Raw genomic sequence first — 25,376 nt, 5'->3', positions numbered from 1 at the left:
TTTATTCTCTGGCCTCTCCAATTCCCGCTGAGTGCTTCCAGCTCCGGCCGTGACTCGTTTGCCCGCTGTCTTATTAATCACCTCTTAATATCATAACTCTACGTGTTCCCTGTATGGAGAAGACAGAGAATCGATCTCCGGTCGCTGCCAGTCCTATTACTGCAGCTAATGAAGCTCCCGCTTCCTGTTGTAAATTAGGCTGGTCATCCTGCGGACAGTAATGGATTGAATTTGTGGAAGGAGAGTCTTTTCTGTGGTCTAGAAAGGCTCCAGTCCTGCCGCTGCTCTCTGTAACTGTCAGGAGGCAACTTTCATTCTACAGCGAACAAACAACTGCAAGTCTCAGCATGCCCCACCGGCCGCAGCCTCCGTGTGCGCGAGATAGGGGAAGCAGTAATGGCCTTTGATATACTGTGAAATGTACATGAATCTGGCTTTTAAAGGGAATCTGAAGTGAAAATAAACTTATGATATCATGATTTGTATGGGTAGAATAGCTAAAAAATAAAACATTAGCAGCAGAGATTTGAGTCTAATATTGTTTCCAGTACAGGAAGAGTTAAGAAACTCCATGCAAAAGAGCTTCATTGAGCTCTGCAACTCAAAGTGGCAGACAGCTCTGTCTTCTGAAGTGTATTATCGCAAGAGTCTGTCACTGTATCTTGTTTTGTTCTGCAGAGGAGTGTTCAAAAGATCATTAGCCTGCTCTGTGAAATCATTTACAATGCTGAGTGTAATGTGTAAACTGCAAATATTAGAGAATGATGCATTGTTATAAAAAAAAGCTATATACCTGAAAATAAAAATATCAGATTAGTTTCTTTGCTCCTAATGTTCTATTAATTATCCGTACTACACAACCAATTCATTATATCATAATTTTTTTCTGCTTCATTGGCGTCAATTCACCAGAGGTTACCAACCTATTTATCTCTTGGGAGGTAATTTACCTCCTGTGATATCTCCAAATAGCAATTCTCCAGAAGTATAGGGGAAAATATCGACAGAGAGAAATGCAAGAGATAAATGTGAGATAAGTATGAGATAAATAAGTGATAGTTAGTAGTTAGTTTTTCTCCAAATCACAATTCACCAGGGAAGAAAGGGGGTGTGGCCATTCGCTATTTTTTCATCTCTTTGGCGTCAATTCACCAGAGAGGATTTACTAAGAGAAAAAAGATAGGTAGTTTATCTCATGAGGTATTTTAACACTCTGGAGTCAATTCACAAGTGTGAGAGGACAGAGAGAAAAGTGTTTGATAGCAGGGGATAATGGAGAGATATGCATGAGGAAAGTGTGAGAAAGCAGAGAGTTAGGTAATCGGTATTAATGATTTACATGGGATACTTTTCCTCTCTGTAAGCTTGAAAGTGAAGCATTGTGGGTAGGAGGCGGAGTTTTACCACTACCTGACCAGAGTATTCCCGCCTTTTACTGCCGGATCATATCATAAATCATATCACGAGTGAGTCTGAACTTCTTCACCACCTCTGTCTCAGTAAAATTATCAAGAACTGTTCTCTCACGAAAAATACGAGGGCCGATTAAACAGACCCTCCTCCTGCGCCTTAGTCTCCTCATAATAGAAGCAAGCTCTAAGGCCTAGTGCACACCAGAGCGGTTCGGCTGCGTTTTGCGATCCGCTTGCGGCTGCGGATACGCTTGGGTAATGTATTTCAATGGGCTGGTGCACACCAGAGCGGCAGGCGTTTTGCAGAAACGCATACTCCCGGGCTGCTGCAGATTTTGGATTGCGGAGGCGTTTCTGCCTCAATGTTAGGAATAGGAAAAACGCAAACCGCTCTGAAAAACGGCACTTCAGAGCGGTTTGCCAGGCGGTTTTTGTTACAGTAGCTGTTCAGTAACAGCTTTACTGTAACAATACATGAAATCTACTACACCAAAAATGCTTCACAAAACCGCAAAATGCTAGCTGAAACGCTACAGAAAAATAAGAAAAAGCGTTTCAAAATCTGCTAGCATTTTGCGGATCTGCTAGCGGTTTTTGGTGTGCACCAGGCCTAACAGAGTAAGCTCAAAAGGCTCCATCTTCCACAGCAGCAGCTGCTGTGTGAAAACCACGATATCTCCAGGTTCATTCAGGGGATAAAGAGATGAAAAAATAACGAATGGCCACACCCCCTTTCTTCCCTGGTGAATTGTGATTTGGAGAAAAACTAACTACTAACTATCACTTATTTATCTCATAACTATCTCACATTTATCTCTTGCATTTCTCTCTGTCGATATTTTCCCCTATACTTCTGGAGAATTGCTATTTGGAGATATCACAGGAGGTAAATTACCTCCCAAGAGATAAATAGGTTGGTAACCTCTGGTGAATTGACGCCTTTATCCCCTGAATGAACCTGGAGATATCGTGGTTTTCACAAAGCAGCTGCTGCTGTGAAAGATGGAGCCTTTTGAGCTTACTCTGTTAGGCCTGGTGCACGCCAAAAACCGCTAGCAGATCCGCGAAATGCTAGCAGATTTTGAAACGCTTTTTCTTATTTTTCTGTAGCGTTTCAGCTAGCATTTTGCGGTTTTGTGAAGCATTTTTGGTGTAGTAGATTTCATGTATTGTTACAGTAAAGCTGTTACTGAACAGCTACTGTAACAAAAACCGCCTGGCAAACCGCTCTGAAGTGCCGTTTTTCAGAGCGGTTTGCCTTTTTCCTATACTTAACATTGAGGCAGAAACGCCTCCGCAATCCAAAATCTGCAGCAGCCCGGGAGTATGCGTTTCTGCAAAACGCCTCCCGCTCTGGTGTGCACCAGCCCATTGAAATACATTACCCAAGCGTACCCGCAGCCGCAAGCGGATCGCAAAACGCAGCCGAACCGCTCTGGTGTGCACTAGGCCTCAGAGCTTGCTTCTATTATGAGGAGACGAAGGCGCAGGAGGAGGGTCTGTTTAATCGCCCCTCGTATTTTTCGTGAGAGAACAGTTCTTGATAATTTTACTGAGACAGAGGTGGTGAAGAAGTTCAGACTCACTCGTGATATGATTTATGATATGATCCGGCAGTAAAAGGCGGGAATACTCTGGTCATGTAGTGGTAAAACTCCGCCTCCTACCCACAATGCTTCACTTTCAAGCTTACAGAGAGGAAAAGTATCCCATGCAAATCATTAATACCGATTACCTAACTCTCTGCTTTCTCACACTTTCCTCATGCATATCTCTCCATTATCCCCTGCTATCCAACACTTTTCTCTCTGTCCTCTCACACTGGTGAATTGACTCCAGAGTGTTAAAATACCTCATGAGATAAACTACCTACCTTTTTTCTCTTAGTAAATCCTCTCTGGTGAATTGACGCCATTGTCACTTTAATAACTGCTGTTCAGTGAAAAATGGAAGTGTAAAAAATGTTCATAGTCTGAAAGTTGAAGTGGGCTTGCATACATTTCCGGGCTTTATGCATTCGTTATTTCATCCCTGTCCCCACTGGTTGCTGAAATAGGTTCATATACTCATGGCCGAGGCAGAGGGTCAAGAGGTGTCAGGCTCTGGGCGCAAAGCTGTGAGGGTGCAGGACACATGCTATGTCCCTCCCATAAGTGATATCTGCTATCTATACTTAGAAGGAGGGCTACCTAATGCTAGGTACACACAATACAATTTTCTGGCAGATTTACCTGCCAAATCGATTTTTTCCAACGTGTCCGATCTGAATTTCGATCGATTATCTGATTGATTTCCATAGATGTGAAATGTTGGAAAAAATCGATCTGGCAGGTAAATCTGCCAGAAAATTGTATTGTGTGTGCCTAGCATAATACTGGGGCACACGCGGCTACCTGTATATGTGTTTGTGTGGGGGGAACCTACTTAATACTGGGTGCCCATATGGCTACCTATACTGGTGAGGAGGGACCACCTTTCTAATGCTGGGGACACATTCGCCAATTACTTAGGAGGGCTACCTAATGCTAGGGAACACCTGGCTACCTATAGTGTTGGGGGAGGGGAACCTACCTAATGCTGGGGCACATCTGGCTACCTATAGTGTTGGGGGAGGGGAACCTACCTAATGCTGGGGCACACCTGGCTACCTATAGTGTTGGGGAGGGGAACCTATCTAATGCTGGGGAACACCTGGCTACCTATAGTGTTGGGGAGGGGAACCTACCTAATGCTGGGGCACATCTGGCTACCTATAGTGTTGGGGGAGGGGAACCTACCTAATGCTGGGGCACACCTGGCTACCTATAGTGTTGGGGGAGGGGAACCTACCTAATGCTGGGGAACACCTGGCTACCTATAGTGTTGGGGGAGGGGAACCTACCTAATGCTGGGGCACACCTGGCTACCTATAGTGTTGGGGAAGAGGAACCTACCTAATGCTGGTGCACACCTGGCTACCTATAGTGTTGGGGGAGGGGAACCTACCTAATGCTGGTGCACACCTGGCTACCTATAGTGTTGGGGGAGGGGAACCTACCTAATGCTGGGGCACACCTGGCTACCTATAGTGTTGGGGGAGAGGAACCTACCTAATGCTGGGGCACATCTGGCTACCTATAGTGTTGGGGAGGGGAACCTACCTAATGCTGGGGCACATCTCGCTACCTATAGCATATGTGTGTGTGGGGAACCTACTTAATACTGGGGGCCAACTATTTTTTTTATATCTCGAAACTTCAACGGGCTTTACCCAGAAGAGGTAAAACAAAGATAAAGGGTCCTGTTTATAAATTATGGTGGTCTCCACATTTCAAAGCCAGATCATCAGATGATATCCCCTGCCGAGATAGCTTTGAGAAAGGGAGCACAGAAGGATCATATGTGCCCTAAAGCGATGATCAGAAACCACTGTTAATTAAAAAGTGTTAAACTGTTAGTTCTCCCCTGCCTGTACCATTATTTACCCCATATGTGGCAAACAGGGAGGTAAACACCACCTTGGTCTACTCTAATATAGGTTTTGCCACTAAGATACAGGGGAACAATGTGGACTCTTGTGGTATTGGTGGGGGTCACACCTGTCCTTTTCTCTGTAATTGTTGCGCTGGTTTCTCTGCAGAAGTTCTGAATACTCTCATGATGCCCATACACTGTACAATAAAATGTTTGATTTTCCTGTTTATTTGACCAAAACGATTGAAGTGAAAATCGAAAAAGCTTATTCCATTTTTTCTCAATAAAAATCTGATTGGACATGTTGGAAAAATCTGGGTGATTGTTTGTGAAATTGTATAGTGTAGGGCAGGTTCTATAAGAAAATACTACTAGATAAGACAACTTTATCTTCATGTTCAATCTTTTTTCTCAATTTTCTGAACAATCGAATGTTCATGTCTGGTACCTCAAAAAGAAATTTAAAAACTATTTGACCAAATGGAATAATTTAGCAAATGTCTCTGATTTTTTAAAAAATGGTACCGTGTATAAAAGCACCAAGGCTGGAGTTGCACTTTTTACTGCCCAACCTCTTCACCAGCAGACCCCGACCAACCAGCAAACATACAGTTTTGCAGTGGACCTAAAGCAAAATTTTAAAATAGATGCTTAGTAAATGGCTATGTTTTGGGGACATGGCTACATTCAGAGGACAGGGCTATACTCAGGGACGTAGCAATAGGGTGTGCAGAGGTAGCGACCACATCAGGGCCCTTGGGCCAAAGGGGCCCCAAAGGGCCCTCCCTCAACTACAGTATTAGCTCTCTATTGCTCCTGTGCTCATAATAATCACTTCTATGGATACTTTGAATAGTAATAATCATTAACAAACTGTTCCCCATCCCCTTCTTGCACCTCTGACAATGTAGCTGCCATTGGTAGGTTTTGGTGCGCCGTATCGATTGTTATGTATAGAGTGCTTGGGGAGCCCCATTATAAAACTTGCATCAGGGTTCACAGCTCCTTAGCTACGCCACTGGCTATACTGTGAGATAGGGCTATATTTTGGGGACAGGGCTATATTTGGGGGATAGCACTATATTGGAAGGACAGGGCTATGTACTATGGTACATGGCTATATATACTAGGGGACATAGCTATAGTAGGTGACAGAGCTATGTTTGTAGGACATGGCTATACTAAAGGATAGGTCTATACTGAGCAGACGCAAAGTAGCTATACATGAAACTAACACCACTGGAAGAACATTGTTGTATGTGCGGGACCATGGTACATTGGGAGGGATGCATGGCTATACTAGGTAAGACTGGCTATATTTGGGGTATATGGTTATAGTTGGAAGACCTGGCCATACTGGAGGAGGTGGACAAAGATGCCACCAATATGAGGCAAGAAGCAGCCTTCCTAACTGCTGTGGCCAGCCAGCGTTAGTGGTCCAGGTGGTGGGTGAGACAAAAGCTCCTCCGTTGGACTTCCTTGCGTCAGTGATGTCACTACACATTGTGACACCTCCACGCCTTCATCAGGTCTGTTCTATGACCCCTTAAAGTTGGGCCTCCTGGTTGTGGGGAGGGGTCCCCGCAGGGTTGGTGGGGTGAATATAAATGGGTCTATCCTATTTTTACTGATGGTCTCCCGATCTGTAGTCTCCCCCTGGGCATTGCAACATGTTGTCTGTAGTTCTCCTTTAATAAGCTGCTGGTGGTTTTGGCTCATTGGATGATGCAGCAGAGTCTGGGCTGCGTCCAGGTCACGGCGAACTCCACGGATCCGCGCCAGCTCTAATAATAAGAAACCTGGTAGCGGTTCAGATGTAACGGGACTAATAATATGTCACAGCATCCCGCGGAAGCTGCCCAAATCTCATCATTGAGCCGCTGGTGAGTTTTACAGGCAGCGCCGTGCTTTAATTACATTATCTCTGACCTTCCCGCCGCCTGTAATAAAGAGATTATGGCGTGTATATTTTTCCCTCTCTGGAGCGGCCTGGCCTGACCTATGCATTGTATAAGGGGAGGATGGCGTGGTACCTCCGCGGCTGGCTGCGTTACAGATGACTCGGGGAGGGGGTTTGGTGCAAGGTCAGCGGGCGCACTAATGCAGCAGCAAAGACAAAGCGTAATTGATTTGTCATGTTCTGATTGTAGAGGGGACTCTGGGAGGATTGGCGCAAGCACAATCCATAATTGATTTGTTATGTCTTGATTGGAGACTAATGGGTGGGCTATATATAGGACCCCAATCTCCAATGTGGCAGAGAAAGTCCTTTATGATAGAGAGAATGACACAAACAAAGCGAGCAGCACAATAAAAGTCACCAGGCCGCGCAGCGCTAAACATTACGGAACCTTGAGATGCTTTGATGTTTATCTCTGTATATTGCTTATCTTATGTCACTGCATCCTCCTGTGTCTCTGTGTGCATGCGTCATGCTTGGCGCACATGCGCGGCACGCGGACAGACTTCAGCCAGCACAGGAGGATGTGCGCAGGGCAACAGGCATTTGCATCGCAGCCATGCGTGCTGCAGTGCACTTGTGGAAGCGCGTCCGTGTACGCGTTTCAGGGGAAGGGTGACGAGGCCTAGCGCCTGTTTTTAACGGACGGGTCTTTTAACTAGTACTTACCATTTCCACCATTGCCAGTTTGCGATGTACCTTTTCCAATTTTCCGTTTTTCCAATTTTCAAAGAATATTTTGTTAGTCAGAGAATGCAATAATGACAACAACAAAAAATCAGAAATTGGAAAAAAGGATTCTTGTGATTGGTCTAAAATGATTGCGGTAATCTGATTGTGGCAGAAAAAATCTGCATTGTCTGATCCAATGCTTCCAAGTTCTGTGATTGGACTAAAACGAGTTGCAGTAAAACGGATTTGTGCAGAATATTGATTCCCGATTTCCGTCTTCCAATTTCTGAGTTCCGATCGGAAATGCCTATTACGATGTCTATTTCCGATCGGATATCCAGAAATTTAAATTCCTTTGAATCCAAATGTCCGACTTACTAATCTCCATAGTCTAAACAACATTATTTTGTTTGTTTGTTTTTGAGCTGTTATTTTTGAAAGGCAAGAAGTTGGGCTGTTTCACACCGAAAATCCTCAATTTTGCCGAGGTTTTTCGTGAATCCAAAGCGATATATGCAGTGCTTTTGCAATCGCAAACGCTGCAGTGTGAACACTCTCAGCTGTGTGTACGCAAAGCCAGCATCCCTGCAGATTTAAAAAATACCTCCTCCTTGTGGAATAAATGTGTCATTGCGAGCAAGCTGTAAAGATGAACAGAGATGAAATACATTTTGTTTACTGCTTTGTGCAGACTTACTTACCAATGAAATAAACAAGAGAGCAGAGAATTTTAGGCCTGTTGTGCACCAAACTGCATGTTGTTGCCATGGTTTCAAACAGATTTCCTGAAAAGCCAGTACTTAGCAGCTCCAGACAGAGGCTGTTAGGCAATATTGAATGATATTTAGTTACTAAAAGTATTATATAAATTTCAGCAAAGTTGAGAAATCCTTCAATTTCTGAAGTTTCAGCTTGTTTGGATCCCAGCCAGGGGCTCAACATGTGGTGCATGTGGCCTGTGGGGTATTGATGTTGGGTTCAGGGGGTACAGGAACTTGTCACAGTCAATCCGTTTTAGCACATTTTGAGATGAATAACATAAAAAAATCTATTAAAAATATGATAAAAGGACAACAATCCTGAAAAATAAATAAAATGATTTCTCCAAGAATAAAATGCACTGTTATTTACATCCCCCCCCCCCCCCCAATGTTGCTGTCTCTTACACTTGGCAGTGCAAATCTGACAGGTTCATCTCCTCATGGGGAATTCTCGGGTATTTCTTTATTTACAAATGCACTTACTGAATGCCAGTTGCTCAATTCAACTGCCAGAAAAGTGTGAAAACGGGTAGGTAGGGTAGCTGACATCTTTGTATAGATCTGTTCTCGGGAGTGCTTTGTAAAGAACAATGGAAAAACTGATAATAGTGATGAGCATGAATTTCGCATGATCATAATTTTGCACTTCTTATGATGCAATTAATGATGCAATTATTATGCAAAATCTTTGCTTAATTTTTGCATAATTCGTACTGACTTTAACGGTTAATAGCAAAGTCTCTATATATGCTTAAAGAGGAACTCCAGCCTAAACAAACATACTGTCATTAAGTTACATTAGTTATGTTAATTAAAATAGGTAATATAATCTCTTACCCACCCTGTTTTAAAAGAACAGGCAAATGTTAGATTTCATGAGGGCAGCCATCTTTTTGGTTGAAAGGAGGTGACAGGGAGCATGAGGCACAGTTCCAACTGCCCTGTGTCCTGATCACCCCTCCCAGTTGCTAGGCAACGTGAATAACAACATAGGAAATCCCATCATGCTCTGCACAGCATCAGGGGAAAAAAGCCTGGGCTTTTTTTCTTTGATGGGTGGAGCTTAGATAAAAATGCAGCTAAAAATGATACTTTGGTAAGAAAAACAAAGTTCTGAGGCTGTGAAACTGTTAAATAAACACCAAGCCTTTTCAGTGCTGCTGAGTAGATTTTTAGTCCGGAGGTTCACTTTAAGTCACCAAAATTGCTTGGTATGTTAAGGAAAATAGTAGTATTAAGTCAAAAAAATATTTTACAAAAAGACCATGTCGTTTTTGAGAAAATCGATTTTAAAAAGTGCAAATACGATACCATGCTTGGGGGCTTAGCTATTAACAGCTAAAGTCAGCACAAAATTACATGAAATTACGAATTAATTACACAAAATCAATTGAGTGTTCAAATCATAACTGCATATGGCCGTAATTGCGAAAATGTATGTGTAATCATAATTAGCAGATTGCGTTCATCACAAACTGAGACTCCCTCATGAGGAGATAGACTATTCCAATAGTCGTCACATCTGTCCGCTTTTTACCACATACTGTAAGTGACGGCAACATGGTAAAAAAATAAATTTATAGTGCATGTTACTCTGGGAGACATGTATAATTTATATGTATGTATTTGTAAATTTGAAAATGTTTCACAATACTAGTTATTTAAGAGTTTATAGTTAATTAAAAGTATGAAGGAATTCTTAAACAGTGTTCATACCAAATTATGGTGTACTGACCCCGAGTCTGAATAAATATATGCATCAGGGGGTGCTTCAGATGATGTTACCCATAGCAGGTGGTACTTGGCCAATGCAGTCATTTACTTCATGCTATAATTATGTTTATTAGGTATAGGGTCTCAGAGGAAAAAAAACACATATATCAGTAGCTAAATATTGGCTGTACTTACATTACATAAGCATTTCACTGTCCACGTTTGGATTTCACAGAATTTTTATATAGTATTTGCAGAGAATGATGCTCCTGACAGCTCATGGCAGGTTCCATGTTTGTCTGTCTCCTATGAAGCCAATTGTGATGTAATATCCTCCCTGCTTCCTGATGATTCAACTCACAAAAAAGATCAGGATCAAAGATCCTAATGGTTCATGATCCGGACAACACTACTGTGCAGTTAATATTATTAGCCATGTGGCTAGGAACAATAGCGGACTCATGCAGTATACCCTAACGGAACATGTGCCCTGTGATTTTTCAGTGCTGTGAGTTTTAGGCTGCTGTTACAAGCTGCTGTAACATGAGCCTGTAACTTCCCACTGTGAAAGCAGCCTTAGGGTGGGATAGGGAAATGAAGGGGAGGACCCAAGGTAGTGCAGTGGGGAGAAGAAGCAGCCCCAGAATGCTTTGCAGTATCTGTTATGCGTCCTGCCGGCCTCCTTAGGAGCTTGGGAATAACGAGCCTTGCTGTTTAGCAAACATCAAGGTAAGAGAGATTTTTAACTTCAGTATTGCCTTTTTGGCTTCCTTCTAAACTGTTTAACACAGGGGAATAGAGGTTTAAATTAGCTTTTGCAGCCTGACAGTTACTCTAAGAAGTTCTGGTTCAGATCCACTGAAGGAGTGTGGCCAGCATAGGAGGAGTGGGATCAGACAGGAAGGGTGTGGCCAATGGAAGGAGTTTGACCAGCAGGAAAGAGGTGTGGCCATCAGAGAAAGGGTGTTACCAGCAGGCGAGGAGTGTTGCCGGCAGGGAAGGGGTGTGGCCAGCAGAAGAGGCGTTTGCCTTGCAGGGGAGGGGCGTGGCTGATGCATGGTTGATTTGATCAATCTTAGGTGTAATCTGAATCTCTTTAGTTTTGTCTTCTTGCTTAGGGTGAAGCCAAAGTACTGAAATTGAAGAATTTACGCCCTCAGGACTATGCCAATTACACATGTCAGGTGTCCGTGCGAAATGTTTGTGGGATTGTCGACAAGACCATCACTTTCCGACTCACTAACAAAACAGGTAAGGCAAGACCTTCTGCACAGTGACTGTGACATTCTATGTACACTGCTTTCTTTGGTGCGGAGATCTGTGTACAGTTGACGATTGGTTACATCATGGCCACTCCTGTAGTATTTACCCCCTGCTGGTGTATGTAGTATATCCTCAGTGCAGATCCTCAGCCTCTGATATTCCCGCCAATCCCCACTCCCAATGGAACACAATGGAAATAAAACTAACACACAAAGACACACACAGATACGGAGGGAGGACAATAGTGTCAGGCAGCATTTGGCTCCTATGTCGCTGGATCTTTCGCTGACACATCAGCAGAGGCGGTCTTTAGCGGTCACCTCAGTTGAATTTAATGTGTTAGGTTGAAGTTTTCCACTGTCAGTAGTAACACAGCCTGTTTAATAGATGTTTAATGTAAGCCTTTAAAAAGAGGAGCACTGGGGTAATATTCTTTAATCATACTTACACTGCTTTATGCGTGGCTGTCATGTTGAACCTCCACTTCCTGTCTCACAGATCCAGAGGCGATCTGCAGATCCACCTGCCTGCATGCTTGTTCCAGGTGTGACTCTGCTGGCTGCATTTTTGTTCCAGGTGTGACTGCTGGCTGCATGCTTGTTCCAGGTGTGACTGCTGACTGCATGCTTGTTCCAGGTGTGACTGCTGGCTGCATGCTTGTTCCAGGTGTGACTGCTGGCTGCATGCTTGGTGCAGTTGTGACTTCGCTTGCTGCATGCTTGTTCCAGGTCTGGCCCTGCTTGCTGTGTGTGTGACTTTGGCTGCACGCTTGTACCAGATGTGAATCCACCAGTTGCATGCTTGTTCCAGGTTGCTTTCTTGTGCTAGGTGGGACCCCACTGGCTAAGTGTTTGTTCCTGGTGTGACTCAACTGGTTGCATGCTTGTTCCAGGTGTGACTCCACTGGCTGCATGCTTGTTCCAGATGTGATTGCACTGGCTGCATGCTTGTTCCAGGTGTGACTCCACTGGCTGCATGCTTATTCCAGGTTTGACTCCACTGGCTACATGCTTGTTCCTGCTGTGATTATAATGGCTGCATGCTTGTTCCAAAAAGCCAGCATAGTGGGCCTGGGCAGCAGTATTCATTAATTACGTCAGCATCTGAGACCCCATAGATCCGATGTTATATTCTCTGTGCATTGCCCACTAGAGGGAGAGTCTCTTGTGTATATTTCTACGTATACAACATCAGACATCTAAAAACTGTAGGGACAGATTGGAGAGACTCTACAATATGGAATAGGTAAGTCGGACATTATTGATGGATCCAGCGTAGCAATGTTTGGAATGGCGAAGTCTCCGAATATAACAGCTCATTCTCATTCATGACCATCCACATTCCATACATAACACACTCTATCTCTGTCCACACAGTGTCCCCATCCATACAGTGATGCAACTTACACCTCAGCATAACACAGCACTGATCCTCTGAATTTTTTTGGGCTACTCTGATCAGTAGTAATTAGTAAGTTGGGCTGGTGGAAGACCCCACTAAGTACCTTCCCCTTCTGTAGGGAATAATGAGGTGGGCTGGTGGGAAACCACACTAAGTGCCTTCTCCTTCTGTAGGGAATAATGAGGTGGGCTGGTGGGAGACCCCACTAAGTACCTTCTCCTTCTGTAGGGAATAGTAAGGTGGGCTTGTGGGAGGCCCCATGAAGTACCTTGCCTTCTGTAGAGGATAATGAGGTGGGCTCGTGGGTGACCACTCTAAGTACCTTCTCCTTCTGTAGGGAATAGTAAGGTGAGCTGGTGGGAGACCACACTAAGTGCCTTCTCCTTCTGTAGGGAATAATGAGGTGGGCTGGTGGGAGACCCCACTAAGTACCTTCTCCTTCTGTAGGGAATAATAAGGTGGGCTTGTGGGAGGCCCCATGAAGTGCCTTCTTCTGTAGAGAATAAGGAGGTGGGCTGGTTGGAGACCACACTAAGTATATTCCCCTTCTGTAGGGATAAGTAAGGTGGGCTGGGGGAGACCCCACTAAGTACCTTTTCCTTCTGTAGTCAATTTTATTTAATTATTCTCAGGAATAATGAGGTGGGCTGGTGGGAGACCCTACTAAGTACCTTCCCCTTCTGCAGGGAATAGTGAGGTGGGCTTGGGGAGACCCCACCAAGTGCTTTCTCCTTCTGTAGGAATAATGAGGTGGGCTGATGGAATACCCCCCTCCACCCAAAAAAAAAAAAAATCCCTCACACTCTACAGTTTACAGAGCAGTCACTCCCTTTGGAAGTCTGATATTGGATTTCAGGCAGCAACTCCGTAAAAAAGACATATTTCCGATGGTTTTAACTTGGTGAATTGGAGATTGGTTTTGTGGCATTTTAATGAATACATAACATTTCGAAGTTATTTGGAAATGTTATTTATTTTTAATTATCTGTTTTTGATAGTGGTTAGTAGTCTTACTGTTTTACAATGTGTTAATTTGTTTAATCCAGTGTGCAGCATTATTATGATATGTATTCCTATAACTAGACCTCTCTTTTACCATAACCTGTGACCACAATCAGCAGGATAGATTGTACCCGGCAGCCACAGCATCTGCAACAAGAGTTTTGTTTTCAGGTGCCCATTAACATACAATTTTTTTTTCATCAGATGTGATCTTTCAGTGCAATTTTTACGATCAAATTCTACAGAAAACTGTGCAGTGTTTGGCAAAATTGATGTAAAATGATGCTATGGTGGATTTGTAACTGAAAGTGTAATCGATCCGAATGCTGGATTTTATGATTCAATTGAAAGAGAGAAAATGCCCTTATCAACTTGTTTATGGGAACAATCAAAAACTTTCGATTACTTTCGATCATAAAAAATCATGTCGAAAGATCACATCTGATTTTAAAAAAATGTTCCATTAAATGGGCACCTGTTACGTTAAATGGGCACCTTTAAACAAATTAATCTGCTAAACCAATAACCTTTTCAGCCTCCATTACCATCATCTGATATGACCCAGGTGAAGGTTACAATACAGTCTTTTGGATAACCCCATGGGGGTCTTCAGAGGTCCCTGGAGATGCTTTAGTAAATCAGGCCTTGTATGTTAAAAGTGAAGCTCCAGTTTTTTAAGATAAAAGCATCTCCCCTCCCCCCTCCACACACCGGTCAGCACACGCTGCTCTTCTGTAGATACTGAGACGGGCTGTAATGCAGCACTTGCTTAAAACGGACCTGAACTCTTGCACTGGCGAGATGGAAACCACAGAGAAATCCACATTGTGTGTGTTTATAGAGAACATTCTGTCTAATTCTCCCTTCTCTGCAAGTCATGAGTCAGTGGAATTTGAGCTGTCAGCTGTCTGCCAACTCTGCCTAATGCTGAGCTAATGTGTAAACATGGGAGGTTAACCCTTTCTGTACTCCCAGCAAGTAAATACACAAGTATCTCTGTAGGAGCTCTGTGAGCTGTAACAAGGAAATGTATTTCTGTAAAGGTTTTTATGCTGTTGCTTATCTTTTAGAGCATAGAGGAAGTTTTGAGTTCAGGTCCGCTTTAAATCCCTAAAAATGATAGTTTAGTGGGAGGTCTTTACTGTAAGCACATGATCTTTCCCACTGTTAACAAGAATCTCTTCTTCCCTGGCACCCCCTCGACGTTCAGAAGTTTTTACATCCTAAGTCCATGTAAAGACACTACTGGGGATGCTTTTAACTGAAATTCCCACTGTGTGCAGGCTACTGGATGACGCTGTGAGCCAATCAGAATAGCAGGGGAGGAGCTTTCTGGAAAAATTCCATCTACACATTGAGCTTCCAGAACTGCAAGGAAACTGCTACATAAAATCATGGCTGGCTACAAAATGAATAAGGGCAGATAGTTTTTTAATGTAACTTAAAGAGGCCCTGTAGTGACATATAGTAGAACGCAGTAAATTTTTCAGGATAGCCACTTTTCTGGTAACTTTCCTGGTTTCAGCATCAGAAACACTTCCTTTATCCATATATTTCTATAAATTGGTATGTAGCCCCACCCTCCTAGTGATGTCACAGCCTAGGCTGATAAGCTATGCAGAATTCTACCCCACAGAAGTCTGGGAGACCAGGCGTTACTTTCACTGGTTTCGGAATTCTCATAAAACAAACATTCTGCAGAAATAACCTGACAGCATAAAGATGTTGCCGTCTGTTTTCAGAATGTAAATCAGGGAGAGGAAAGATTTTACAATGGCAAACACTGACTAAATAATCCATAAATAGAATGAATGAATTCTATGAATGTAAAAAGAAAAAAGCTATTTTATTTATGACATTATTTTCACTACAGGTCCTCTTTAATTACAAAATGGCTTGTGTAGCAATGATAGGTACAGAATGATAACATGAAACTGGAGTATTCCTTTAACACTTTAGTGCTTTGTGGTCAGCACGGGATACTTACCGGTCTCTCTCCGTTCAGGAGCAGCTTGGTGGGGACGAGCAGGAAGTGACAAAATGGTGTATAGAAGGAAGAGGTCCATCCCGTCTCCTCTATGGCTGAAAGCAGAGGCCGGTCAGTGTCCTCTGTTCCTTTTTCCTTAATAAGGGGCTATGAGCAGTGTGTGTGGGTGTGTATGTGTGGGTGTGTATGTGTGGGTGTGTATGTGTGGGTGTGTATGTGTGGGTGTGTATGTGTGGGTGTGTATGTGTGCGTGTGTGCGTGCGTGCGCGCGTGTGTGTGCATTTATGTGTGTGTGTGTGTGTGTGTGTGTGTGTGTGTGTGTGTAGTGTATGCATGTACTGTATGCATGTACTGTATGTGTGTGTGTCTCTGAGTCTGCGTGTGTGTGTGTGTATGTGTGTCTCTGTGTGTGTGTGTGTGTGTGTGTGTGTGTGTGTGTGTGTGTGTGTGTGTGTGTGTGTGTGTGTGCGTGCAGAGCGTTTAGTATGTATATGTGTGTGTGGGTAATGCACTTCTGTATATGTACCACATTATGTGTATGTGTGCATGTACTGTACATATGCGTGCATTGAGTGTAAAGGTGGCCATACACTTATCTTTTTTTTTTTGCATCAAGATCTGGCTGATTTGATCAAATCTGCAAGAAGATGATGCCACAAACGATCCCCAATCAACTGATATTTGGCCAAAATCAGTTGATCAATGGAGGGTCAGGAGCGCGTTGTTAGCGACGTTCGATTTTGCAACTAAGGTGTTCTCACTTGTCTGCAGCGTGTTTCCGGTCTCTCCCCACTGGCTGCTCCTTTCTCTTCACTCCTGAGTCCCAGGACACCTGTGTGACGTAACCAACACTAGAGGCCTCTAGTGGTCATGTAAGGTACGTGCCACGGTGCCCCCTAGTGTCTGTCCTCTGACTGGAAGGCTCAAATTTGTTTCTAAAATTCTATTGAAAACCTGTGTGTGGTGTGGAGGAATTTGATCAGATAGATCTCTCTCTGATCAGATAATGAACAGAGAGGGGTTTCTCTGATGGCCATATCGACCAGTGTATGTCCACCTTAAGTGTATATTATGTTTGTGCAGTATTTGTGTAGCAGGAGTGTCAGTAGAATGTACATGTGTCATATTTGTGTAATTAAATTTGTGAAGGTTTTGTCACTATCTGAAAAAAATGAAGTATGCTCCGTGTCATATAAGCGTATGTGTGTGTATGTGTGCAGTTCATTTAGTATATGTATGTGTGTATGTCCACATCTCTGGGTGGTCACGTTGATACGTTTTTGTGTTAATATTATTGTCTATATGTCCATGTCATGGCATGATTGTACATGTATCTGTTTGTCATTGTATGTGTGGATAAGTATTTGCTTTTGAACATAAGAGTGGTCTGTGTATGTGTATATGTGCACATGCATTTTATATGTATATTTGCCTATTTATGAATCCATTCTATCTTCCTTGCTGTCCATATGTCTAGCTGTGTGTGTGTGTGTGTGTGTGTGTGTGTGTGTGTGTGTGTGTGTGTGTGTGTGTGTGTGTGTGTGTGTGTGTGTATTTCTTTCTTTGTCAAACTATGTACCATATTTCTTTATGTAGTATGAATGACACATGTAGTCTGTTTTCATCTATAAAGCATTGCCTCTCTGTCATTGTTCCTTCTTGTGAATGAGGCTTGACTGCACTGGGTAGTAGAGTTTGTATAATTCTGTAGCTATTTTCTGATAAATTAACCATAGTTTCTGTAAATTTTTTTGTTTGTATAGAGTTAATAGGATTTTTATTATTGATTAGCAAAGATTTGTTGTTTAACGATCAAGGCTTTGTTTAGGGTGCATGGAGACCCCATTGCCGCTCCTTTCTTGTTATTCAGAAAAGAGTCTTTAAAGAGGAACTGTAGCGAAAATCTTAAAATTTTTAACACATACAAAGAAGTACATTTCTTCCAGAGTAAAATGAGCCATAAATTACTTTTCTCCTATGGTGCTGTCACTTACAGTAGGTAGTAGAAATCTGACATTACCGACAGATTTTGGGCTAGTCCATCTCTCCATAGGGGATTCTCAGCGTGGCCTTTATTCTTTATAAAGACATTCCCTGAAAAAGATTTATACAAAGATGCTTGCCAGCCTCCCTGCTCACCATACAATTTTTTGGCAGTTGGTTGGAGCAACTGCCATTCCCTAAGTGCTTTTAAAAATAAAGAAAACCCTGAGAAACCCCCAACCCCATGAGAAGATGGGCTAGTCCAAAGTCAGATTTCCACTACTTACTGTAAGTGATAGCAACATTGGAGAAAAGTAATTTATGGCTCATTTTACTCTGGAAGAAGCATACTTCTTATTTGTATATGTTTACATGTATTTCAAATTTTTAGATTTTCATGACTGAGGTCCTTTAATGAGTTCTAATGGGAAGATTCAGATGGGTGGCCGTGTAGTATTTCATTTTTTATGTTTAAATCCTAAAATGTATTTAACCCTTTAGCAGCCAATTTATTTAGAGGCTTGCAAATGCCTCAGGCCAATTTATTTTAGCACATTTTTTTTATTTCGTATTTATTAGATATCCTTGCTTCTAATTAGTACTGCTGTAATGTGTATTTATGGCCACTTGTCACTAGGGGGCACTGTGAGACAATACCAGAGGACTCCTGCTTTCAGTTTCTATATTTTCCACTAGCAGAGAGAGAGATCAAAGCATTCCAAGAAGTTACACTACAAAAAGTTCTGTGCACTTATCTCAAACGAGATTATTCGATGGAAGCTGGTAACGCTGGGCATACACGGCTCGTTTTTGCCACTCGATTCTCCCGCTCAAATGTTTCGCCGCTCGATTCCGCAGTCAATTCTCTTATCTTCCGCTCGTTTTTCTTATCTTTTTCCATTCATTGCAATCCGGAAACGAGCAGTGAATGAATGAGCGGGAGATCGGACATGTCGGAAATTATCTATCGAGCCATCTTAATGGCTCCAAAACGAGCCGTGTATGCCCAGCATAATGGGTTAACTGACAACATTTACTTAAGAAAAAAAAGATTATGTAAAGAATAGGGTTTCTGAACAATCGGATCCCACACTTTTACATTTTTCTTGCAGTGAACTTTTGTTAGTCTGGCACAACTGCTATGCTTGTTCTTTTTAATATTGTCTTACTTGATTAACAACACACTTAACCCTGCATTTAAACTTTGCTCTAAAACATTATTTACAGTATATTATATGCAACCAGCATTTTTTTTTTTACTAGACCAGCATTGGAAGGGTTACACAGTGCTTTAAAGTTCCTGGAGATTTCTGCAGACGCATCGGAAGCTGACATAGATACATTTTGTTTACATAAATGTATCTAAGTGTTGAATGTGACTCATCTCTCTGACTGAGAAGGAGCTGGAGGACAGCCAAAGAGTGTGTAACATTTCTCAATAGATACATATAATGTAACAATCTGAACTTCTGCATATCTCTCCACAGAACTTTAAACCTCTGTGTTTAACCCTTCCAATGCTGGTCTAGTAAAAAAAAAATGCTTTTTGCATAGAATATGCTGTAAATAATGTTTTAGAGCAAAGTTGAAATGCAGGGTTATATTCCGCTTTAAGATGGTTATTACTAAAAGTTTTACATTTTTAGAGTTGTTTATTTAATCCGATAAAAGGGGGTTTCTGCTCCTCCCACATCATTAATAAGCACTGCTCTCTCACATCGTATCTGTTTGTTTAAAGGGCAACTGACCTGAGAGGGATATGGAAGCTGACATATTTGTTTCCTTTGAAATGCTGCACATTGCCTGGCTGTCCTGCTAATACTTGTAGTCATAGACAATGAACAAGCATGCAGATCAGATGTATGACTTAAGTTTGACTGCATTTGCCTTGTGCTTGTTTCTGGTGTCTGATTCAGACACTATTGAAGCCAAAGAGATCTACAGGACTGCCAGGCAACTGGTATTGTATAAAATGAAATAAATATGGCAGCCTCCATATCCCTCTCAGGTCAGTTGTCCTTTGCGGTAATTTTTGTCATTGGGCCTTTATCTAAACTTAGACTACATCATTCATTTTTGTCCCTCACTTATCAAAATATGAAATAGGGTTGCAGTTGTCTCCTCTACTTATATAAAAATCTCAGCCCCTGTAGTCACAGTTACTATTTTAGTGCCTCCTCCCCCCTTCCCCAGTTCCAGGAGGTCAGTACGTGGGTAGTCTAGGCAGCCAATCACATGACAGTCCAGGGTGAGGTCCGCTGCCTTGGCAGACAGCCACGGGTGATGTACCGATCAGGTTTTACAGCTTTTCTTCATTATCTGAACTTCTTCTATATGTTTATCACCTTGTCACAGCATGTTTTCCACTCCATTAGCCATTTACATTGTTCACATTCTAGTTTGTTAAGTGCTGCCTGGTAGAGCTCACATTATTGCTGCGGAGGACACTGAATAATGAACATGAGGGAAGGGGGATTAGGACTTTTATAACTTTGTAAAGTCACAAGTTCACTTTCTACCATGAATAAAAGATGGATGGGTTGTAATTATATGTATAATCACATTTCTAACCACAACCTCAGAGGAAGAAGTCATGCTAGGGAGTCTGGGGGAGTGGCCTTGCTATGGGGAGGGGATGGAAGCTTTTATAACTTTATGAAGTAATGCATTCGCTATTTAATGTGCATACAGGCTGGATAGAGGCTATGTGTATAACCACTATTCTAACCGCAGCTGTGGAGGAGAAGTTGATGTTGGGAAGTGTAGGGGAGTGGCCTTGTTATGAATCAGATATGAGGTCATTTAGGTACGAGGTTCGTCAGGTGTGTAATAGACCCCTGTGTTAATTTTGGCACAGGAAGAGGAGGGCTCAAGTGAGAATAGGTGCTGGGTAAGTTCATAGTAAAATATCGGTAAAGTAAATTATTTACCAGCGGCACCACCCGGCGCCCATCTCATGGGGCGGCGCTGCAACATGTTTCTCAGATATGCACCCCTTCTTCGATATGTCATCATTATATTACATCCCTTAAATCAACTACCGTAAGATTATTATTATTATTATTATTATTATTATTATTATTATTACTAGACCTTAGACCCATTACAATAACAGGCGCTAGGCCTCGGACCCTCACAACCTCTTTTCCCTTTCCCCCCACTTTTTTCGCTGCCACCGCATTGACAGCGCGGACGGCGGCTGTGCACGCATGCAACAGCCAGCCACCACACATACCCGCCCACGGCGCCCACACGCCGGCCCCCCTGCCCTCGTCCTCCTGTAACGTCTGTGTGCCGCGCATGCACGCTGGCAAAAAAGCACGGACACAGGGACAGGGAAGGCAGGGACACGGGGGTTTTATTGTATAGGATTACTGCACTTCTTGTTTGACATTACTTTACATTGGATAGATAGGCAGATATATCGATAGATTAAAAATAGTGATGATTGTAATCTGCTAATTACGATTACATCAAATTTTGCATAGATTTTCGCAATGACGACCATACGTAAATATGATTTGGACGTTCAATTGATTTTGTGTAATCCATTCAAAGCCCCCATACAGGCTGTTGTCGCTAAAATTGCTAAGTACCGTATGTTAAAGGGAAGGTTCAGGGACTAACTAAAAAAAATAAATATCCATTTCCACTTACCTGGGGCTTCCTCCAGCCCGTGGCAGGCAGGAGGTGCCCTCGGCTCCGCTCCGCAGGCTCCCGGTGGCCGACCCGACCTGGCCAGGCCGGCGGCCAGGTCGGGCTTCTTCTGCGCTCCATGGTGCGTTTCACGCCGGCGCGCTGACGTCATCGGACGTCCTCCGGGCTGTACTGCGCAGGCTCAGAACTAGGGAACAAGTTTAAAAAAAAAGGATTTTTCAAAAGCACTTTGTAGTTTTTGAAAGAATTAATTTTTAAAATGCAAAAGAAAAATTGTTGCATTTTCATAAAAAAAAAACATTTTTCCTTTGCATTTTTATCAATTGATTTTCTCAAAAACTACAAGGGCGTTTTTAAAAAATTCTTTTTTTGACATAAGAATGGGGCTTTGCTATTGACCGCTCAAATCGGCAAAAAAAAATTGAAGGGGAAATTCCGAAATTACAGTTCCTGATTTTGTTTACAAACAAAATGATTTATGATTTTTCCCAAAATTTCACATTACAGTTTTGCATCGCAATTGCGAATTACAATGCAAAATTACGATTATGCGAAATTTGTGCTCATCACTATAGATAGATGGAAAGATAGAGACAAGAAATAGATAGACACTGTTTGTATAACAGGAGTTGCGCAAGTTGCGTAATGTACATTATGTAATTTGTGAAACGTCCTTGACATTTACGTTCCCAGTGTGCGTAGTTTCCTGAATATACCCCATGTCTCTAATTAATTCACTCCTGGTGGCTTTGAAGCGACATCTTGTCACCTTGTCCCCACGTGTTGGATTTTCCTCGACGGCCTCGTTCCCTCCGGACCCCGTTGCTTATTTTATTCCTCCCCGGAGTTGGCGTCGAGGAAGATGAGTGAATTGAGCGTATTGCTGAAGTCGATCCGTCTGTCTCAATCAATGTAATCTCCTCTGTCCGCCCCCCTCCTCCGCTCGCTCCCTGCCTGGGCTGAATCGGTGGAAGATCAGTAAAAAGTCAGAGTGTATAATGAAGTGTCTTATTAACCAGTCCCCATTAAACTGTCAGTTGTGTTTAGCGGCAAAGCTGTGCAGCGCGGGGGGAGGGACGCTGCTCCCTGCTGCTTGACAGAGACCTATTACTCCCAGCGCCAGTTATTGGCAGAAGCACTACATTACAGCGCTTTCTCTAACAGTGCGGCGTGGCGCGGGGGTCGCAGGTCAACCCTGCAGGGACTGGCCGCATGGCTAATATGCTTCCTGCCAGCTTATCACCAGGTCGTTTGTTCTACGTAGAAGAAAAGGAGAACTGGTCACAGAAATGCATTTATACTGAGCCTAAAAAATGGATCAGAGCCAGAATGCAGATTCCACAGAATGCTATTTATTTTCTTTTCCACATCATTATTGCATTCCAACTGCACTCTCCTAGCGGGGTAGTGGTGGGAGGAGTTAAGGCCATCTCTTGGACACAGAACTACATTCCCCACAATCCCTAGCAGTGACTGTTGGCTACGAAAGCGAAACCTGAACTGAAAATGAACTCATGAGATGAGTATGTATGTATGAGCCTGATGGACAAAGCAATGGTAATATTGACTCATGCAAACAACACACAGCAATTTTACTGGCAGGGGGGCAGCATGCGTTACCGTATTAGCGCAACGCGAGTTACTGGAGTTGTATGGAAATCGGAATGGGAAATCCAATTTACCGTAGCTCTATAATTTTAGCCCAATCACAGAACTCGGTAGCATTGGACCAATCAGAGAATGCAGAATTTTTCTGGGAAAAATGGATTACCGTGGTTGTTTTAGACCAATCACAATTTTCCGATTTCTGATTTTTTTTTTTTTTCATTTTTGCATTCTCTGATGCAAAAAATGACAAAAAAAGTAAGTTTCGGATATCTAAAAATTGGGGAAATGGAAAAACCCGAAATTGGAAAAAATGGAAATCAGAAAATTGGTATTGGCGGAAATAGGAATTTCACTGGAATATGAAATGGGCATTTCCGACCATCTCTAATGGTAATCCACGGTATACTCGTGGCATAGCACCCTTTACCAAAGCCACGCGCTCGTTACCCCAGTAACGATCACTCATGGGTTAAAGGGTGCTGCCCCCCCAGCCATTAGTGCCAGTAAAATTGCTGTGTGTTATCGCTGCAAGGCAATTTTACATTTGTATCCTATATAAACCATCACTGTACCGATACACAGGATGCAGCTCCCTTCATTCAGCATGACCAGGTTATTGCTTCTGTCTATATCCACCATAACTGTACTGACACAGCAGTACTTCATTCAGCATGACCAGGTGATTGCTTCTGCTATATCCACCATAACTGTACTGACACAGCAGTACTTCATTCAGCATGACCAGGTGATTGCTTCTGCTATATCCACCATAACTGTACTGACACAGCAGTACTTCATTCAGCATGGCCAGGCGATTGCTTATGTCTATATCCGCCATGACTGTACTGTACACAGGATGCAGCTCCCTTCATTCAGCATGGTCAGGCGATTGCTTCTGTCTATATCCACCATGTCTGTACTGTACACAGGATGCAGCTGCCTTCATTCAGCATGACCAGGTGATTGCTTGTCTATATCCGCCATGACAGTAATGCACAAAGGCAGTGTTGGCAACCTTTCACGTTGTTTTTCCCTGACAAATACCTAAAATTTACTGACAAAATTGTGCGTGACGTGCCGTAAAATGGGCGTGGTCACTCAACAGAATGTGGGTGTGGTCATGTGTGGGGCCAAATATGCATGATTTTAGTAGTGCTGTAAAAGGTCTGTCGGGGAAGTTTGAGCTCTGCCATAGTGTTTCTCGCCCCTTCCCCCAAAATACATGTAATCTTACAGCATTTCACCAAAAATCCACGTAATCTGGCAGAGGTTCTTCCAAAATACAGATAATATGGCAGTGGTTCCCTAAAAATAGATGTAATCTGTCAGCAGCGATTCCCCCAACATACACATAATCTGGTAGCAGTTCCCCAAAATACACTTAATCTGACAGCCGTGGTTCCCCAAAAATAGGTAGCCCCAGGTCTATAGGTCTCCCCAGAATAGGTGGCCAGGGGTATAGATGTCCCCAGAACAGGTAGCCAGGGGAAGAGATGTCCCCAGAACAGGTAGCCAGGGGTAGAGATGTCCCCAGAACAGGTAGCCAGGGGTAGAGATTTCCCCATAACAGGTAGCCAGGGGTTGAGATGTCCCAGAACTGGTAGCCAGGGGTATATGTGCCCAGTATTTGTAGGCAGGGGTATATGTTCCCAGTATATGTAGCCAGAGGTATATGTAGCCAGGGGTATATGTGCCCAGTATATGTAGTCAAGGATATATGTGCCCAGTATATGTAGCCAGAGGTATATGTCCCTAGTATATGTAGCCAGAGGTATATGTGCCCAGTATATGTAGTCAGGGGTATATGTGCCCAGTATATGTAGCCAGAGGGCGGAACTTACCTCCGTCTCGTTGCTGGCGCGGGATGGTCTAATGCAGTGATGGCTAACCTTGGCACTCCAGCTGTGACAAAACTACAAATCCCATTATGCCTCTGCCTCCCCGAGTTATGCTTAGAGCTGTCACAGTATTGCAATGCAATGCCTCATGGGACTTGTAGTTCCACCACTTCTGGAGTGCCAAGGTTAGCCATCACTGGTCTAATGGATTTGCCGCTAGTCTGGTATGGTCCAGACCAGAGCAGCGGCACCAGAACTTCCGGCGCTTGGGACGAGACGGAGGCAAGTTGCCGCTGTCAGCCGCCACACAAGACTTAGTTCTGGAGGGGAGAGCGAGGGAGGGAGAGCCCTAAGGTGAGGGAAGGAGGGGGGAGACATCGCCCCTTCCCCACTGTGCCCACAACTCTCCCTCTTCTCTTGCGCTGCTCCCCTCCTGCTCACAGGGTGGCAGATTGGCCGCCCTTACGGACGCTGCCGAATTCCTTATGGAATTCACGGGCAGCTAAATTTGTAACAAAATTTACGGTATGCCCATAAATTTAAGGGCGGTTGGCAACACTGCACACAGTTCGCAGCTCCCTTCATTCAGCATGGCTAGGCGATTGCTTCTGTCTATATCCGCCATGACTGTACTGCACACAGGACGCAGCTCCCTTCATTCAACAT

General features: G+C 43.3%; 1 protein-coding gene across 8 annotated transcripts in view; it reads left to right on the top strand.

The window, feature by feature from the left end:
- Nucleotides 1-25,376, top strand: part of MDGA1 (MAM domain containing glycosylphosphatidylinositol anchor 1) — a 561,871-nt gene that overhangs the window by 346,020 nt on the left and 190,475 nt on the right. For 6 of the 8 annotated variants that reach the window (XM_068232696.1, XM_068232699.1, XM_068232695.1 and 3 more), the window contains 2 exons: nucleotides 11,090-11,222; nucleotides 15,643-15,735. In XM_068232696.1, the coding sequence (XP_068088797.1) occupies nucleotides 11,090-11,222; nucleotides 15,643-15,735 (226 nt within the window). The remainder of the gene's footprint in view (nucleotides 1-11,089; nucleotides 11,223-15,642; nucleotides 15,736-25,376) is intronic. The other 2 variants (XM_068232698.1, XM_068232697.1) reach the window with 1 other exon arrangement.

The sequence above is a fragment of the Hyperolius riggenbachi genome, chromosome 4, assembly GCF_040937935.1.
Source record: "Hyperolius riggenbachi isolate aHypRig1 chromosome 4, aHypRig1.pri, whole genome shotgun sequence".
NCBI classification, from domain to species: Eukaryota; Metazoa; Chordata; class Amphibia; order Anura; family Hyperoliidae; genus Hyperolius; species Hyperolius riggenbachi.
Note: the sequence above shows the minus strand (reverse complement) of the source record. Positions and strands in the feature narration are given on the sequence as shown.